At 39.5% G+C, this 19,258-nt stretch overlaps 1 protein-coding gene across 4 annotated transcripts in view; it reads left to right on the forward strand.

Moving 5' to 3' along the window:
* The window catches only part of RFTN2 (raftlin family member 2), a 34,953-nt gene extending 16,012 nt beyond the window's left edge, over nt 1-18,941 (forward strand). For 3 of the 4 annotated variants that reach the window (XM_009968507.3, XM_033010921.2, XM_033010922.2), the window contains 4 exons: nt 1,175-1,296; nt 2,406-2,509; nt 9,410-9,488; nt 14,641-18,941. In XM_009968507.3, coding sequence (XP_009966809.3) covers nt 1,175-1,296; nt 2,406-2,509; nt 9,410-9,488; nt 14,641-14,910 — 575 coding nt within the window. In that variant the 3' untranslated portion in view covers nt 14,911-18,941. The remainder of the gene's footprint in view (nt 1-1,174; nt 1,297-2,405; nt 2,510-9,409; nt 9,489-14,640) is intronic. The other variant, XM_033010923.2, reaches the window with a different exon arrangement.
* Nucleotides 18,942-19,258: the final 317 nt, after the last annotated feature.

A 19,258-nucleotide genomic window follows, 5' to 3' on the forward strand; every position in this document is an offset into this window, starting at 1 on the left:
TTCTTTTAGACTGTGAGGTGTTTTAGCAGTAGTTGACCTTTTATACAGCTTTAGTGAAATGAGCACATTGTAGCTATTATTTTAATAAAAATAAAATCATCGGGTAAGAGTCAGGCAGCTGCATAAATCCTCCTCTGGGCTGGACTCTACAGGTGTTCTGCAGAGTCAGCAGAATTCTGTTACTATCAGGATCACACTGCAATACTCGAAGGTAGGAGGAAATTTGAACATAATGAATTTTTAAAACCTTAATCATTGTCAATTCTTAATTGCCAACTTCTGTTTTCTGCTGCCAAAAGAAGATGCAGTCATAAAACCAATCCAGATAACTTCTCCTTTAGCACCCATTTTGGATCATTGTAGTGTTTCTTCCATTTGCAGTGCTTTTTTTTTTTTTTTGAGTACTGATACTAACCAAGATCATCTATTGTAATTGACAGAATGAGCAGGTGAACCCATTAGCCACACATGTAGCTATTTCGATAGAGATGATTTAGTTCAAAATAGTCAGCTGTCAGGGTACATCTGCTCAGAAGGCTTCCCAGTGGCTCTTAGGAGAAGCAAAACCAGGAAAGGAACCAATATTTGATGCACAGTTTTAGTTTGGGCCAACCGGATACTGTCAGGCTCTGACAAGTGAGTCAGGTAGTTGTGCACTGAAACTTCCTTCCCATCAGGAATCTTCCTACAATTACTTCTGTTTCAGGCTCGTCCTGTGGCCATTTACCTATTTATTTCAGTAACAGTAGCTAGGCTTTGCGCTTCATGCTTCATTTACCTTTATGCTTGCTCCCACCACACCAAAAGCCACAGTTATCGTCAGGTGTACAGTATTAAAGTTGAACAAAGAGGGCTTGTGCCCATCTGCTGCAGGGTATATGTTGAATACAGGAAATGGGGATTCATGTTCGAGCATGGGAGTGGCTAGTGCTTTTGAGAAAATGCTTCACACTGCCATATGTATAAAAAACCAGTTTTGCATATTAAGTTGACTTGCATACTTCATCAAGTAGTGAGTAGACACAGAAATAACAGATTTATTTGCTCTCTCAATTTTATTTTAGAGGACAGCTCAGTGTGAGAGAACAAGCCCATGTATACATCTCGGTAAGGTATCAACCGAAGACTTTATGTTTTGATACATTTTGGTATATATTTGTCTTCATGTTCGCAGGAGACTATTTGCCCAAATCTTTAGAAGGATTATTTGTCTACGAAGAAGAAGGTGCTGGAGTTCCAGGTTCTAACAGGAAAGGAAATGATGCAATAGTTGTTGAACAATGGACAGTCATTGAGGTAAATTGGTGATTATTTAGCAATGCTATTTCCTACTTGTTTTTATTTTCTTTTTTTTTTCCTTAGAATGCTTGTACCAGTGTTTGATAAACATTCAGGATGGTTTATTGAAGCCACCTGCCTAAGCTAAACTGAAGCCTTGAATCATCAAAATGAAGTCAGGCCCGTGACCATTGGTCAATGTGGGTAAAAGAAATAGGCTGCTGGAATTCTGGCCTGACACTTACCAATGTTCATGCCAACACATACAACCACCAAAGAAAATGTGATTTTTTTTTTTTTTTTTTCTTTATATGTATGTGTTTCAGACCAATTTAGACATAATTTCAGTAAGTGTAGCTCCACTGACAGTATGCTGAAATATTTCTAAATAAAAAGGAGAAGAAAATGGCAAAAAAACTAAGAACAAGAAAAGAATCAATAGCGACTTGAATATTGTTTTCAGATTTAGATTCTTAGTAAAATTTTACTGTTAAATATGAAAGACTTAATTTTTCATAAGTTTACATGTACTACTGTAGGATGGTACAGCAATAAAATTAATGTTTCCGAGTATCTTAATTTTCTAAGATGACTGGTATGAATTAATGACATCTGAGAGTAATCGCTGTTGGAGGATACTAAGGGCTTTTTGAATTTTCAATGATAAAGTTACCAATGTGAAAAGAAACAGCATAAGGCTAGGACCTTGCATATTAAAAAAAGCCAAAGAAAACAACCACCAAACACCCAAAAGCTTAAGTATATATCTAGGTGAAATGCTTGTTGTTCAGATGTGAAGTAAAAAACTAAATGCATCAAAACTGAGACACCTATTATGGTGTTTAAAAAGTTTTAGGCATTAACTTAGCAACACAAGTTTAAATGAGATGTGCTTTGTATGTCTACTGAATCAGGGCTCATACATAAAGTTAGTATGTTCTGTCTGTTTACATAGTCTTCTGTATACTTGACCTTTTCAAATTGTTTTCAGTCCACCAAACTACACAGTACCATGTCATTTCAAAGTATTATCTCATTGTAAATGAGAGAATTGTTGTAATTTGTGTAGAAACATAAATAAACCCTGTACAGAGTATCTTTACTACTTTTTATGATTATTAATGTAGGGGTGTGAAATTAAAACAGATTATGGACCTTTACTGCACACGCTGGCTGAGTTTGGATGGCTCCTGACCTGTGTCCTGCCTACACCTATAGTACGACATGACAGGTACCCAAACAATAGATTACAGCATTTTTTGTGTATAGATCTCAGAATTTATCAAGTTATTACTGTGCACTTAAATCTAAAAGGAAGAAAAAATGGTAATCATGTGAACTGCGTATAAAACATGAGATGTAAGTAGCATTATGGTGAAATCGTTTTTGCCACACTGTTTGAGGGCGACTGATGTTAGTGGGTTTCAAACTAGACCAATAATCCTAAATGTAAAATACATTGTTTACATCTAAACAGTAATGACATTAGGAAACTTTTTATCACATGCCCAGTCCCTGGTAGTGGGGCAGCAAATCTTATATGCTTCAGGTTTAAACAAGTGTTGAAATGTTTCAGTAATTTAGGACTTTGGTGAATGACTGGTTCAGACCATGTAAGAAGTCATGTTGTCACAAGACAGTCATGCAGTGTTTATTGCCAACTAGGGGGGAGAATGTGCTCATCTAGCAAGTTATTTGGCTGTTTATCTTCTTTAATGTAGACATTATGTTTCACTTCAAATACTGTACAAAACTAGTGGATTTCAGTTCCTCTTACTGTCATAGTTTAGATGACTGAGAGGACTGTATAAACATAACAACTAAATAGCAGACATGGATCCGCTCTAAGGTTCCAGGGTGTTTTTGTTTTTCTTTAACAAAAAAATAGTACTGTGCTTTTCAAGGTATCAAGCTAAAAAAAACAGCAAATGAAACACCGGATGAAGTGTACACTTCTTTTTCTCTCTTTTTTTTTTTTTTTTTTTTCTTTTAAATTCTCCTCCCATTAGATTAAGATTGCCAAGGTTTGAAAACAAACAAATGTACTGGGGCATGGCTTAGGGCTCATTAAGGACAATGAAAAGAGTGGGTGACTTGAGTAATCTTCGGATCCAGACCTCACTATTAAATCGATACAGCATGAATAAAGGATGAAAGGTTGTAAGATAACTGCTCTGAGAAAGTAAAATCTTCTTTGAGTGATTTGACGTAATTAAATCAACTCACCCATGTGAGAAGGAAGTTTTTCTGGTCAGAAAATAAGTGTTCAGTTTTTGGCTGTGCTTTTGTAATAGTTGATTTTAACCTACTGGTTAAGTGCAATGACAGAAGAAATTGTGATAAAACAAAATGGCACATTCAGCTAGGGTTTTTTTAAAGGTCTCTGCATTTTTTTCTTCTGAAATTTATGAAAATCTGAACTTGTAAAGCTTCTGCTCCAGAGAGAAGCAGTTTTCAGAATATGAAACAAAATTGTTATCATTTTAATACATTTTTTTCAAACAAAATTTCATAGTCTAAGTCTGTTAGCTTTGAACGTGGTGACTTGTGATGGTATGTGAACTGCTGAGCCTGATTTTCATAAGCAGCTCAAATTTTTGTCTAAACCTGAAGGGCTTGATAGTAACCCTTCAGGATCAGGATCTGCTTCTTGAAGGACGAGTGGATAGCTGAAGAGAAATATTTTAGTAGTCTTGGTGTGCTGTGGCTCATAGGATGAGAGCAAGGTTTTTAACCCCAAACCTCTTCTATCCTTCAAGCAGTGTGACTGTAGCCATCCCTGTAGGGTTTGGACAGCAGGGTCAAGGTGGCCCTGAGCAGCTGCTGGTCAACCACTCTGAGTATCTGCCTATGCTTGCAAAAGGCAAAATGGTGCTGTTTTGTACTTCACGGATTGCACGCGGGGCGAAGGCAGGGCAATTTAAAAGAAGCTAAGTGCTGTAAGGAAGCGCACTAGATGTCTGCAGTAGCGTGGCTTCCCAGATGTGAAACAACCCAACCCATTAATAATAGCTGTGATCATGGAAAAGGGAGTTGTATCCTGGCCAAACCTGAAGTTGGATTCATTTTATATCAATACTAGAATAGTTCAGACTAACAAAAAGCATTTGTTTTATGGCCTAAATGGTTGGGTGAGTGTCTGCATGAGTTGTCTAATACCTGTTTTAGCGTGGCTTGTGAGATACTTCTGGAAGAAATATGATAAGTCAGGTTTTGTGTCCTTGTAGTGTATCTCATATACCATTATTCAGTTTTCTTTTTACAAAGAAAAAAAACTTGTAAACAAGAAATCCTAATGAGGAATTAAGAATTCTTAAGAGTCCAAAAAAGAATGTGTTTCTGTCGTGATTGGCTAAGTTAGTGATTGATAAATACTATTTTTAGGCATTGATGTTGTTATTTAAAGAGGAGAATAAATTCCTGGATGGTTACTATGTGTCTGATATGAAAGATGCCATTACTGTGGTGGTGGACTATCCTAGGAATGCAAGTTAAATGTCTTAATAAAGAAGGGCACTTTTATGCTGCCAAACAGCTGGTCTTTTCCCAGACTTGGAACTCTGACCTCAAAACTCAGCCTGAATATTAATAGACTTTAGAAACACTGATAGAAGAAAATAAGCAACACTTCTGAATGATGTGGCAAATTAATCCTTTCACATTTATTAAAAAAAAAATAATTTATACAAAATATATAAAGAAAGTTCTGTCTATGAGTGAAGTGCTAGTAGGGCAGCCTGCTCCCCACTTTTATTCACTGTAATCTTTTGCTCTATTCTCAGTCTTCCTCTTCTAATTTATTGAAAAACTTTCCCTCATCTCAGATCTTCTGTGATCTGCTCCTAGCTGTCATGCCCACTGCTCACCTGCAAGCAATCAGGTTCTGGGGTGTGACAGGATTGTTATGCACTGATGTGTCCTTCTCTTTTTAATGTGGTTAGTTTTTGAAACAGTTTAAAAAAACAGGCTGTCCTGTCTGGTGCCCTTGTGGTTTGATGGTTGTTTGAAGTTCTTTTTTTTTTTTTTTTTTCCCACAAGATGTTCCTCTCCATAAAATAAAATATCCTGTTATATCCTGTTGTATGGAGTGTTATGCCATGTGATAGCTGAATGTCATGGACCACCGTCCCATTTCAGGCAGGGGCAGCAGTCTGTAGGCCTGTTTAGTCCTTTAACTCCTACGTAAATGACTAGATCATGTTGAATGCAGGAAACATTTCCTGGAGAAATGTTATCTTTGCTGTTACAAATAGAGCAACGGTAGACCTTCCAGTACTTAAAGGGGGCTACAGGAAAGATGGGGAGGGACTCTATCAGGCAGGGTAGGGATAGGATGAGGGGCAGTGCCTTTAAACTGAAAGAGTGTAGATTTAGATTAGATGTAAGGCAGAAATTCTTCACAGTGAGAAGTGGTGAGGCCCTGGCCCAGGGTGCCCAGAGCAGCTGTGGCTGCCCCCTCCCTGGAAGGGTTCAAGGCCAGGTTGGACGGGGCTGGGAGCACCCTGGGCTGGGGGAAGGGGGCCCTGCCCGGGGCAGGGGGGTTGGGACTAGGTGATCTTTAAGGTCCCTTCCAACCCAAACCGTTTTGTGACTCTATGTTATAGTCTTGAAACATGCAGAGTTGCTATTTTGTGCAGTGTTGTTTGTAAAATAAGCACTGTGAGTTTGGGTTTTTTTTTTGGTTTGTGTGTTATAAAACCCACAGAAGTTCCCCTCTTCTGTCAGAGATTCTTTTTCCAGAGATACAAACAAACAGAGCACATAATGCAATGTTTGTTGTTTTCATACATATCCTGGGTACTCAGATTTTGCTAGCAATCAAGAATTTTTTTGACCAAAAAAGAATACAAGACAGATTCACAGTAATATTAGTGACATAAAGAGCCTCCTGCATTATATATAACCCTAACTAGGTAAATGTCCTCAAGACAAGAATTTGACAGTAATTATGCCAAGTTCAGAAGCTATATAGTGAAGATAAAAATAATAGTCGCTTTAGAAGTTAAATCTAGTGAGTGAAAAAAAAAGTTAGAAAATACTTTGCTGGTAACTTAAGGCTACTGCAGTTATTAATATAATGATATCGTGAGTTCGTAGAATTTCATACATGTTTGTGGTCTAAAATAAGAATTACTTCTAAGTTTTTTTTGAATTTTTCATTAAAGAGGAGGCTTACTATCCTAGGCCTGGTATCTGTCCCGTAACTGAAAGTCCAGATTCTGTGCAATTCCAAAGGAGTGCAAACCTATTTTGGGAAATGCAAAAAAACTGAGTTGAAAGGATTTGTTATCTTGCTCCTTTTGTTCATTTTTTCAGAAAACTTTGTCTAACCTTAATTCTAAGTGCTTTGTATATAAAATGTTCGTGTGTTTAAAAAAAAAAAAAGTAAAAATTGAGCCATTGGCAGTACTACTTAACTTCTAGCTTGATGTTTGTTTTGCAGAATGTATTAAATATATACATGTAAGAGGACAAATTTACTGCCTGTAAAGCATAAGCAGACAAGCAGATTGCTGGTGTTTTAACAAAAGAGTCTCTGTTGCTCTTCATCCCTCTTAAAAGAAGAGACAGGAAAAAGGCTTCAGCAGCCTTACTCTGTGGTGACCTTTATTTCCCCTCAGTGATCACTGTAGTCCCTGGAAATAGGCAAGGCAGCCTGTTAGAGCAGGCAGGCAAATACAGTGCAACACCGCTGACTTTGTAGATATTAATTCATCATGACAATCTACTTAATCTAAGTTTTCGAAATGGCCCTGACTTACAAGGCAAAGAGGGAATGTGGAAGTGTGAGTGGCTTGCTCTAAGCACTTTTTCTCATTTAAATTCTGTGGAAATCCCACTGTCATTGAGTTCTTTGTGAATTAAGCTCATAGCCACTTTGTCGTGTGTGGCATTTTAATAAGGTCAGACTCAGAAAATTGTTAATTTACTTATTGTCTACTCACCATCGTGTCCTTTTTCTGTTCTAGTAGAATTTGTACAAGCTGTAGCTTAATGTTTGGGGTTTTTTCTTTTCCCTGAAGGAATGCAGACACTGTTACAAAATAAGCCCTAAGCTCTTCCCCATGCCAGAGACAGTGCTGAGCCTTCTCACTTAGAAGAGCGATTTCCCAGTTGATATTATCAAAACAGACATAACTGAGGCAGGGAGGGATACCTAGCCGAGTGGAATAAGGTTGCAGGATTGCAGATATTCTTGTCATGACATAAAATTGTAACACACTTTCTTTTAATGAATGCAAATAGTGAGGTAGGGGCTCTCAGAGTAGGAAACTGTGTTAACTTAGGAAAACTAACGAGTTCATTCTCCTGCATCCTTGTTTTTCCCCACAAGCTGGAGTTTAATCTCGTTCTTTATTCTCATCCAAGGAAGAAATGCAAAGATGTTCCGTGACCTGAGCTCAGCCGGACTGAAAGGAAGATTGTGAGGGGCCAAACACCATCACAAAACCATCATCACTGACTATTGATCAGATATAGCAGAGTGTGCTGGGAATAGTGCTGTTCTGTGTGCTTTCTCAGAGCTTACTTCCAGAAGCTCTACTGGGGCAGGCTGTTAACAAGCTCTTCCTGATCTCCTAAGAACAGTTTTAATCCCTGATTTTTGTTTCTTTGGATCAAGTTTCTAATGTTAAATACAAATTAATTCTATCAGTCCCAGCCCTGGCATAAAACATGAATCAATTACTTCCACTTGACGCGTGCGGATAAGATTGTGACATACCCATGCTGAAGTATGAGCTTACATTATTTTAGTAGTTCTTTCTGTGATGCTGTGCATAATCATACTGTTTTAAGATTGATGGAATGCGTAGAATCATAGATACTTCAAATTAACTCACTATGTGTCTCTTGTTTCTATTTTGCTACTTCTCTTCAGCACATTCTTGAATCTGTAGTCACACTTCTGCTAAAGTATTTTAGTGTCTTTTCTTTATATGCATGAAGATCTCATTGAATACTGCCCAGAAGCAGGAGTTCAGGGGAGAGTAGTTTATCAAAATGTAGTATCTGATGTTTAGAAGAGCACAATAATTTTTTAAACCCTCCCATCCTAGAGCTCTGGTCTTGGAATTCTTGCACTCTTCTAGTGTCATGGAGGTGAGCTTTGTAGTACATATCCAATCAATGTGCTGATGTGTATTTCTGATAGAAAGGTGATGAAAATAAACACATAGAAACTTCAAGAGGATGTATCAGGACTACTAAGTGTAACACTTCTGAAACATCGTGTCAGTAACATCTGGTTTGTTCTTGAGGAGAAACTTTGCCTTTTCACAATTATTTTTCTAAAAGTATTTTCTTCAGGGAAAGAAAAAAGGAAAATGAACAATATTCCTGTGAATTTTCTACCACAACAGTTTCAACATTTGTAAAAGTTCCAGGGCTGAAAACTGTAGTTCCTATTGTTTCTCCTTTATTTAACTTACTACTATATTATTTTCTCCATCCTATGCATGTACCTCCCATGTACAAAACAGTGTCGTTTATCTCATTGTGGATGTAGAGCTTAAAGAAGGCCTGAGCGGAGTCCTTTTATCCATAGATGGTGACAGCAAGTTTGTCCTGCTGTGTCAGTTAGATGTCATGTTACAACCAGAAAACACTTTTTAGGTAGCAGTAAAGATTGTTAATTCCCAAGTCTCGTTCCGCTAAGTATCGACATGTTTGTTGAAGCTGTGAATCAGTTTAGATTGTGCCTACTTGTTGTGGCATTAATAGGTAGTAATATGCTGCTGTATATTTGACAGTGAAGATTAGGTGAAAGAAAGACTCTGAGGTTTACTTCAGACATAAAGGTGCAGACTTTTAATCAAGTTGGGGCTCTGGTACTTAAACTTTCAAGAGCGGACATGTTAAATAACTCTAATCATAATAACATAAATTTTTAGTTTACAAATATTGTCGTGTATAACACCTTAACCTAGCTTTATGCTTCTAGGTTTTTTTTTTTTGAAGTGTGATCACAGAACTGTTCAGAAATTAACAAAACAGTTAATGCTTTATAGTCTATCCTCTTCTCACTCATGGACTTACATACACACAATTTACAGTTGACTGAAAGATATGAATGTGTTACAGTGACTATTATTGCCTTTAAATTATTGAAGCAATTTTCTTCAAATTTTAGTGAAGGAAATCTGGCCACAAAGCAAGTAATTTTTCTTCAAAGACCTGTTATGTGGAATTCTGCTGTACAGACACCAGAGGTGAGTAACGTGTTATTAATATAAACAAATTAGTACTTGACATAATGGTTAGGTACAGAAACAAATGAGAGTTCAGAATTAATGGGGGGAAAAAAGTGGCAGAAGAGCGTTTCACTTAAAGCAAGTTCAAGTTTGTGGAAGGCTTTTGCAGTTGAACTTATATGTTCTGGTTGTTTTCTTAGCCATATACCTCTTAAATTATGCCACAGAGAAAAGCATAAGCATGCTAAAAGCCTGTTTTGTGCTAGGAAATCACTGTCTTGGGTGGATGAGGCTGGCTATGCTGTAAATATTTCTTCAGAAGTCGGCAGGAAGTCTTAAATGTTCTGATTCAAATCCTGGATCTGCTGCACATGGAAAAGAAAACATTTTATTATGACCTCCAAAACAGCTACTTTCACACTTGTAGAAGAATACAAGTGTCAAGCTGTGCAAGGGCTACTGTAATCTGGAGGTTGACAGGTTGAAGGGGTGTTAACTGTTGCTGCATGAAAATGTGTGACAAATAGGGGACTTAAAACTCCTGCAGATGGACCGGAACAACCCCCTGTCCAGTTTGTGAGGCTCTTAGAGCGGTTGTATAAAAGCGCTTTGAGGATGAAGTAACTGGCAGTCACTGTGTTCTGCTCAGTCAAGGTCACAGCAGTTGTTGCACTTCTGTAGTGCTATAGTAGATCCTGCTGTGGCCAAAGAAGGATGAACTACTGGTGGGCTCTTCTTTGCCAAGTCTTTCAACATTCCATGATGGGTTTTAGTTTTTGTTACTTCTATTTTTCCAATGGCCATTCAACCTTTCTCTAAACAGCGTGACTTTCCTGTGATAATCTTCAGCAGCTGTGAAAACTACGGATGTTCTCACTCATGTCTAGCATCAGAGTAGTAATTTCACAAATTTAGTCATTCATGGTGTTTTATACTATTATAAGGCAATGATACCTAGTCTCTTCTTTCTCCATCTGTATAAAAAGACTTGCACAAGTCTCTGAAGTTCTTGCATTCATATTGGATCGATCTCTGTCCTTTTTACCTTCTATCCAGTCTGTTACCATCATCTGCATTTTCCTCTGCTTACTGTTTCTAAAATATATTCTCCCTTTTCTTTTTTTCTGTACTTGTCCAGACTTCTGCTTATCTCCGGCCTATCTTCTCTCTCACTGTGTCCCCTGACAATTACTACTTCCATGCCTGGAAGAACTGCGTTCAATATGCACAATTAAAGGCCCATTTTCGTTTTTTGTGTCTAATGCCATCTCAATTCCCAGCTAGTTCTTGTACACTTTCTATAATTTATTTCCTCATTTACACAATTTGAGCTTCTGGTTTTTTTTCTCTTCAGTGTAATCTCCCTTGCCAATGTCTTAATCTCCTCTTCCATTGATACCCTGTTCTAAATTCTGCTAGTTCCTCGTACAATATTTTCCTTTAATTTTCCCCTGTATACCAAGCAGCTTTTAGCATACCTGCAGCTTCTAGCTTCCAAAGCTTCTGACCCCTGCTTCCATGACTGACTTTGTAGTCTGTCCTAATACATTTCTGAAAGTATGTTTTGGAACATAATTGGGATATCAGTATTGTAAATATATAATGCCTTACATCAGTTATATCAAAGTCATACTTTTCCAGATGCTTTCCTACCTTTATTTAATACTCTCTATAATAAGGTCATGGATGCTGATATGAATACTCCTTCCTTGGTAAGGCATGTTATTTCTAACTATAAGCACCTCTTAAAAGGCATCATAACTACATGACACAAGTTAGAATTCATTCTGCCAGGAGACGTAATACAAACCAGTTCTTTAAAAACATTTAGTCTGAGGAACTGATGCATTTGAGACATGGCTTAAATTAAAAATAGGAAGCATTATGCTCACAGTTTAAATTCTCAGTTGTGAGGTGATCAGCAGCTTTGGTTTATAGAAATAAAAGTGTGCTTTGTGGTTATTGTTTTATTTGTAGTAGTGGGAAACCTCTGACTTAAGCATTAACATACTGGAAGTAAATAAGAAATAACTGATTAGTAGCCATCAACATCAGGGTTACTATGTTGAAAACCTGAACAAATTTAGTATCTAAATGTGCTCTTTAAGTACCAGTGAAATGTTTTACTTCTCTACCAGGAAATTTCAGTATGCTGAGGTCATTTTAGCATGGGATAAATAGGTAGTTCAGGCTGAAGCTGAAACGTTTAGCAGAGTAACATTTTTCTTGTGTTTTTCCAGTTAGGTTGGTTTTCCCCTGGATTTTAATCTTCTTACTTCATTGTTTTTTTTACCAAAATGTCTGAATTGGCAAACAGGATATTACCCTCATTACAATTTAAACTCACAGATTTGGTGGTATACCTAACTGGTTCAGAAAGCTACCCAATGCAAAGCTTGCATAGCAAAATTTCAGGTGCAAAAAACAAGCTACTGAAATATGAAAGCATTAACTTTTGCTCTAGAAACTCTAATATGTTTATTTTAAATGTCCCCTGGGCATTGACAACATAGCCATACAACTTTATCAAACCCTTGCAAACATTTTAGTAAAAACATTTAATTGCTGTGATTCTGTATTGCTGGGCATGACATCTTCTTTTTCATTGGTACTGCCCATCTTTTTGTTGATGTTCAAATTACATTAAAGCTGTTATGTAATTTTCATATCCACAACTTAAGACATTTTTGAAACACATAAATACCTAAGATATCTAAAAATACTTAAGATATGTAAAATGTTTTAAGTTTAAAAAATTTGTATCACAATTTATGTTTGCTTAAGCATACCCTTAGCATGTTTGCAACTGATACCTTGGGAAGAATCCTACCTATGAGAGAGTCAGTCAAACTACAGAACCAACAAGGCTCTTCACTGAAACAAGAAAGCAGCCTCATACAGACCTTCTCAAACACTTACTGATGAGGCCCCTGGAGCCCTGATCCCGCCACGGCTCAGCTCCCCCCAGTGCAGTGGGGTCTGGCCGTGGCAGCACGTGCGCCCCACAGGCAGCTCATGTTGTGGAGGACGGCAGCACGGGGTTCAGGTTGCTTTATGTGCTCAGTTATCTTTTTCTTAATTATTGGGTTGAAGTTAGCATTGCCATTTCTAGAGGAAGCTTTGCTTCTGTAGGAGTTTTCTCTAGGGGAAAAAAGGGGGAAACCCCTACTACCTGGTCTCTTTTTCCCACAGGGTCTCTTTTCTGAGGAGGGCATATTTTATGTCTTACCAGTTCATCTCTCTGCCTTCTTGTGTATTCGTGGGATAGTGCATTGTGACCTGGCTTATGATTTATGTATAGTTCAAAGGCCTCTTGGATTAGAAGGGCTATACTGTCTCAGTGGGCTCATTGTTTATCATACACCACTTGATTTTTCTAAGAAAATAGCTCAGAGGAAGAGATCCAAGATTGAACCACACAGTGCTTGAGGGTTTTCTGGTTTGGTTTGGTGGTGTTTTGTTTTTTTGTTTTTTTTTTTTTTTTTCCTCCTCTTGTTTCCTTTATTTCCCTTAAGCAGACTTCCCCATCCTTCTACTGTGGCATCCAGGCAAACCTTATTTCCTTCTGTTTCTCCTGAGGCAACACTGTTTCCCCTTAGTCTAATTTCCCAATGTCTCCTGTAACAGCTTCCCTAAATACGTTTCCTTTAGCCACAAGGGCCATTGTTTTTACTGTTTCAAAAGGGTTTGAGGAAAAAAACTTCGCAATGTATAGAAGGAGGGGCACAGAACTCAGTGGTGTGTAGCAAAAATACTTGTGGGGTGTTTTTGTTTTTAAAGTGTTTGCATTTGTGCACATCCCCCTGCAAGAGTGCTCGTGTCCTTTACCCACTGAATTGCAGCTCCGTGCTGAGGCTGTGTTCCTTCTTAGCTAGATGTCGTCTTCCAGTGGAGAGGGCTGTGTCTCCTGGTTTGGCCGTGCTGGTGCTGACAGCCTGGCTCCAGGCCGGCAGCCGGGGCACTTCTGCCGTCCTGACCCTGCTCCTCTGGTGTGACTCAGGGCACTGACACTGCCTCTGGAGATGCTGCATCATCACAGGTCTGGTCTGAGTACCCCGGGTAGCTCCTGATGCTAAAATTAAATAAACCTTTTATTTATTTGTGATGATTCGGAGGACCTTTAGCATAGTCTGATAGGCCTGTTTGCAAAAATGAAAATCTGCTTCCTTTTCTTTTTGACATTGGCATTGGCAGCCATCCCTTCAAGAAGCGTGTGAGGAGATCACAGTACTACTGTCGGGCTAGATTTATATCATGTTCTTCCTGTGCAAGGTCTCTGCAGACCCCCTCTCACCTTGCTGTACAGGACAGCCACTGACTTCTGTTTGCATAGATCCACCATGTGGATTGAATGCAATTCTCAAGAAACTTGCTGTTATCTGAGGAGGCTTCTGAAGGTCTTCCCGGGGAGAACTGAGAAGATGGGAAAGCTTATTAAGTCTCACCATGAGATGGATCAGTGGGCAATCTTTCAGTCCTGTGAAGCGATCAGATCTCGCTTCTCAAGGGCTCAGTGTCGATGGATTCACATCTTCCTCGAATATTGCGTTCTTGTTGAAGCTTCCAGACAGACCTGGTTTTGGGGAGCTGATCCGCATCCACGGACGCTCAGACCAGCTTGCGGACAGGGGCAGCAGCCGGGCGTTGTGCAGGGGGGCACGTAGATCCGTGCGTGAAGGAGCGCGAAGGCCTGCCTGCAGCGGCGGCTGGGGCCCCGCGGGCCGGGGGAGGCCGCGGGCGGGAGCCGCGCCGGCCTGCAGCGTCCCGGGCGCAGGCAAGGGCAGCACACACCCCTGGGACAGTCGGGGTACGTTAGGTGTGCCTGGTGGGCACAGGAATCACGCGTTCCTCAAACAGCTGGTTTTGGCATGGATGAAGAGTTGTCAAGCATGCCGGATCTGCCAAGTACTATGTAAGAGCTGAGTATTGTTGAAGTACGCCTTAGCATTCGTTTGTGCTTGCTCCCATCTCAACTGCCTTTTGTCTTGTTTGTCTTGAGTGTTTTGGGTTTTGTTTCTCCAGGGGAGTTCACAGTTTAAACCAGAGCATTAAATGCTGCCCTATGTTAAAATGCAGCTCATGTTAAATCCACGCTAGGCTCATCGCAAACTGTTTGGCTTCCCTCCTGCCCCTAAATAACCTAACATTTAAATGTTGTCTTGTATTTCAGAGGAAATCCTTAAGACAAGTTATTGGGGAGGAAAAAGGCAAAGTCTCTAGCAGAAGTGTTGGATTAGACACATCTACTTCTCGCCCTGTAGAAACGGGACAACCACCAGATGAGTTTCGCCTATCTCCTTCTAAACAATGTTGGATCAAGGAGGGATCCTCCCAGTATGGAGGCTTTGCAGGATTCAGTAGCAGTGATGGAGTATTAAGGGAACTGGATGATGGACAATTTGACCAGGAAGATGGAGTCACTCAGGTCACATGTATGTGATAAAGTAAGTAACTGCATTAGATGGACGTGTACATAATTCACAGACATGTTTTAAAAAAAAAAAAGGGGGGGGGGGAATCATACTACTTTAAATGCATTGGTATAATCCTATAACTTTTTTGAGACTCGTTTTGTATTTTTGTCTGTTTCTTTGTTGTGTTAATTCTACTGTAGTAATAATACTACTGCAAAATAATTTGGCTTTCTGTCTCTTTAATAGAATAACTACATGATTGGGTACTCTGCTAACTTGTTAATGCTTTTGATAAGCAAGGAAGCAAATGCTGCAAAACAGTGACAGTTTGAATTGTGAGAGAGAAAGGCATGAGGATGTTTAGTGTTTTCCACAAGCTGGAGGAGTGTTTATTTTTTTTCCTTTATGGGTGTTGTAAATATTGGTGGGGAAAATGAACTGTCTAGCTATTGGTAAGTTTTGATGTAATTTTCATTTTACTTGCAGAAATTCAAAAGCCTAGAGAAATGTTAAGTCTTACACTAGAGTGTTAATAATTTAAGCTGTGTTCAGACTTGGTATGTACAGAAGACCTCGGGAGGCTCTAGGCAGACGCTTGCTCCTATGATAGAATTTCACCTATGCAGGTTTTACCAGGGTTTGTTGTACATCTAAGCCGAAAGCTATCTAAGCATATAGTTTATGTAATGATGTATTCATAATTTACTCATGAGTGGAAGTCAAGAATACTCACCCCCTGAAAGATAACTTGCAGTCTATGAAAAAGTAGTTTGAGAAAGTCAGTGAGCACCACTGATGGTGAGGTGCGCAGTGATGCTGGTAATACACAGGAGGAGTTAGTAGGCTAACCTTAATAGCCTGTATTAGACCACAGACTACATACAAATATGCTGATGTATATACAAAATAGTACTGAGCTAAAGATACCTCTCACTGGGTGGAGTGTATTCAACTGCATCAAATACCAGAAAGCGTGTTCAGAGGAGAGGATGAAGTTGCTGTGCTTGCATCCTCGCCGTGGGGAGGAGCTGCCTGCATTAAGGGAGGTTAACACCGGCAGGGCTGCGTGGGGACAGGCTGAACAACATACTGGTGTCTGGAGATGACGTTTTACAGAGGAGAAGCTGAATAAAAATACATCTCCAGAAGGTAAACATGGTTATAACTAAAAACTGAATTTTTGAGTTTCAGAAGCAAAAAGTGTAAATGCTTGTCTCACTTAAACTAATGGAGAATAATTTGGTCAAAAAGAGAAACGGGAACAGAACTGAGCAAATGTATTCACAGCACGTGTGGCTGTTAGCAGTACAGCACGGGCATGGCCTCGGGATGTTGGTGGGCTCCGTGTGAGGTGTGTTGCAAACACGGAGAGAAACGCTGTGAATACATTTAGCCAGCCCAGCCTGCCCCCCCGGGCCGTACCCCACCAGTGCCCAGGGAGAGCGCTGGGCCAGCGAGTGCCGTGGGGGGAGCCCCGGGGGGGGCCCGGCACCTGTGCAGGGAGAACACTGGCGGAGGCTGCTTGTTTCAATAAGCAAAAAGTAACTCGGGGAAAGAAGAAATTACCCTTGCCAATGATGAGCAGAAGTAGTCCAAGGCCGTAGTGCTATTTCAATTTATTTTTACAAGGCGGGCTGCAGGGGAAACCCTTCCTACTTGTGTGATTGTCTTAGTGGGAGCTTGCAATGGTGACTGCTTTGGAGCTGCTGCCCAACTTCATCGTGAAATTGTTATTTATTTTTCACTTCGGAAGAGCAACTCCAGCAACTGTTTGTAGCAGGTTTGGGTTTTTTTCCAAAGAAATTCACTGCCCTGGAGCTGGAGACATTCCTTCAACTTTTGTTTCTTTTCCCTTTTGCACTTGTTGAAAAGGGCAGCTTCTATTTTCTCAGTTGTATTTCTTACAAAAAATGCTGGCAGCCTGGCAAAATAGTTCTGAATTGTGACTCTCAAGAGCCAAATACATGCCAGAAATTACCTTTTATAAAGCAGTATTCCTGCTTAAGATGGCTCACAGTAGTGAATCCTAAACCAAAACTGAACTACAAGGATTTAAAGAAGTTAAAACATGTGAAGGAATAAATTGAATGCAGCTGATCTGTCTAGAATACATTAATTGGATAAAAAGAATCATCTTTTAACTGAGATAACCTCCTATCAGCTGTTGAGAATGCAGAAAATTCAAATAACTTAGTATCTTCTTATTTTTAAAAAAACTTTTTCCCCTTACAACTAATCGGATGTACACAAGAGTGTTTTGGAACAAGGGCAGAAATTGAGTATGCTCTGGATGTGCACAGGAACACTCTAGAATATCCCCACTTTTAACAAGAAAGGCTGTTCTTAAAATGAAATAAAGCCATGTTCCTTTCCAGTAGCCCACAGTTTTAACTGTGCTTCAGTCCTTGCTCTTGAATCTCACAGGTGTTCACTCTGCTGCAAACATCTGAATTTTTCTAGTCTTCCTAATTCAGTGTTAACATGCTAAATTGTTTCCTCTGAACCCATTTAGCAATGCCTATGTAGTTAAGGACAGCTTTTTGTAAAGTGCCATTTGTCTGACAGTATGTAAAGTTGCCTCTGTAGAAACATTAATCTAGATTGTTTTCCTAGCTCTCTGATGTCTTTCACCCACCAGGGCTACATTTAGGCTCTGTATTGGAAAAAAATACATTGCTAGTCTTCACCTGAAAGTCAACCTGACAGGAGCCAAGACAGAGATCTGTGAAGTGAATGGCATGTAGAAGGTAGCAAAGGAATAAATTCCTTAGGGTTCTTCTGTTTGTTTGGTTGGTTTTTTTTTTTTTTTTTCTGATACAAGAACTCGAGGGAATCATGCCAGTGGTAAGTAGCAGGTTTGAAACAAATCACGGAATCTAATCAGCCAACTGGTGAACGCCTTGCTGCAGGGCGCTGTGGGTAAAACTACAGGGATTTAAAAGATGACTGAAAAATTCCCGAAAGGAAAACCACCGCCCTATTCTCTCTGAAAGTCACTGAACCAGAAACTGTTGGAGACGCTGAAAGCTGGTCTGACTGACTGCACGCGAATCCTGTTCTTCAGATCGTCAGCACCGGCGCTTCGTCCCTGGTGGGCAGGGAGCCGAGAGCGTTCTCCTGCTGCAGGGCTGCCTTTCAAAAATCAGGGGGAGTAAGGTGCTTGCTGCGCCTGTGTGAAGACTGTGCAAGAATTACCTGACTGCGTGCACTAGAACACAGAATAAACCACCCCTGTTCTTCGGGCTTGGATGCTGAAACCAGAAATAATTTAAAACGTTTCTGAAACAAATGATGGAAAATCTTCTGGTTTGCTCTTTGTACTTAAAAATTCTGAAAGCTAGCTGTATTTTACTTGGAAAAGTGAGAAGGGGAGGGTGCATTTGGGGTACAGGAGATTGTAATTTAGAGATACTTGTTTCATCACCTGCTCTTACACAAACTAGAGCATTAAGAATGTCTGCCTTTATTAGTGTTGTGGCCAGCACTGTCCATTAATTAAACTTCTTAAATCAGAAAAACTGCCAGAGTAACTCTGGCAACATGATTTTTGTCATATATTCTATTTTTATATGTATATAACTACACACACGCACTGTTTAGTTCTCATTTTACCAGAATGTAGTTTACATACTCATATTATTGAAAGAATTGAAAATCAAACTTAAAGCACGGGTGCATTCTCTGACAAAAAAAAAAACCCAAACAAACTGTTTATTGAATAACAGGTCTTCAGTTAGGAGCCTGTGTGTCTGAAATGTACTAGAATAGACAAGTCCCTTACTTGTACGTGACACCAGAAATGCCCTGCCACTGTTAGAACAGAGATAGATGGCAACCCATGCTGGTCATGAACCTCTGCAAAAGACTGTTTATACTTTCTGATGCTCAAAATGTTTGGAGAGGAAATACTTTTCTAGTGTTTACAAGCAGGAAGAAACAATCTAGTGTAAAAAAAAAAAAAAATGTGCCCTACTTGTAATTGTCAGAACAGTTTATTTACATAGTTGGTCAACTGCAATAAACTGCTGCTTATCTTCTGTGTTTCTGGTCTGTAAAACACTCTTTTTCTTTTTGTACTGTTAAGGATCCCTTCTATAGCTCCAAGAGGAAGCTTCTCACCATTAAAAACACTTACCAAGTCAGCTACCCTTTTCTGAATCGCGTTTGTCTCTCACTGACAGGGAAGGGTTAGGCCAGCATATGCCTTTCCTCAAGCTAGAATTGCTTTCTTGCAGTCTTCTCTGCATCTCCATCCAGCTCACCAGGTAAAGCCTGTGAGACTTACAGCTGTCTATTAAAAGCTGATTAGATTGTCCTCGTTCTTAGTATATTAAGTAAAAAGTACAGGTTTCTGTCTTGACAGTTTCCTATGGC

Source organism: Tyto alba, unplaced genomic scaffold (genome assembly GCF_018691265.1).
Source record: "Tyto alba isolate M040663 unplaced genomic scaffold, T.alba_DEE_v4.0 Super-Scaffold_7, whole genome shotgun sequence".
NCBI classification, from domain to species: domain Eukaryota; kingdom Metazoa; phylum Chordata; class Aves; order Strigiformes; family Tytonidae; genus Tyto; species Tyto alba.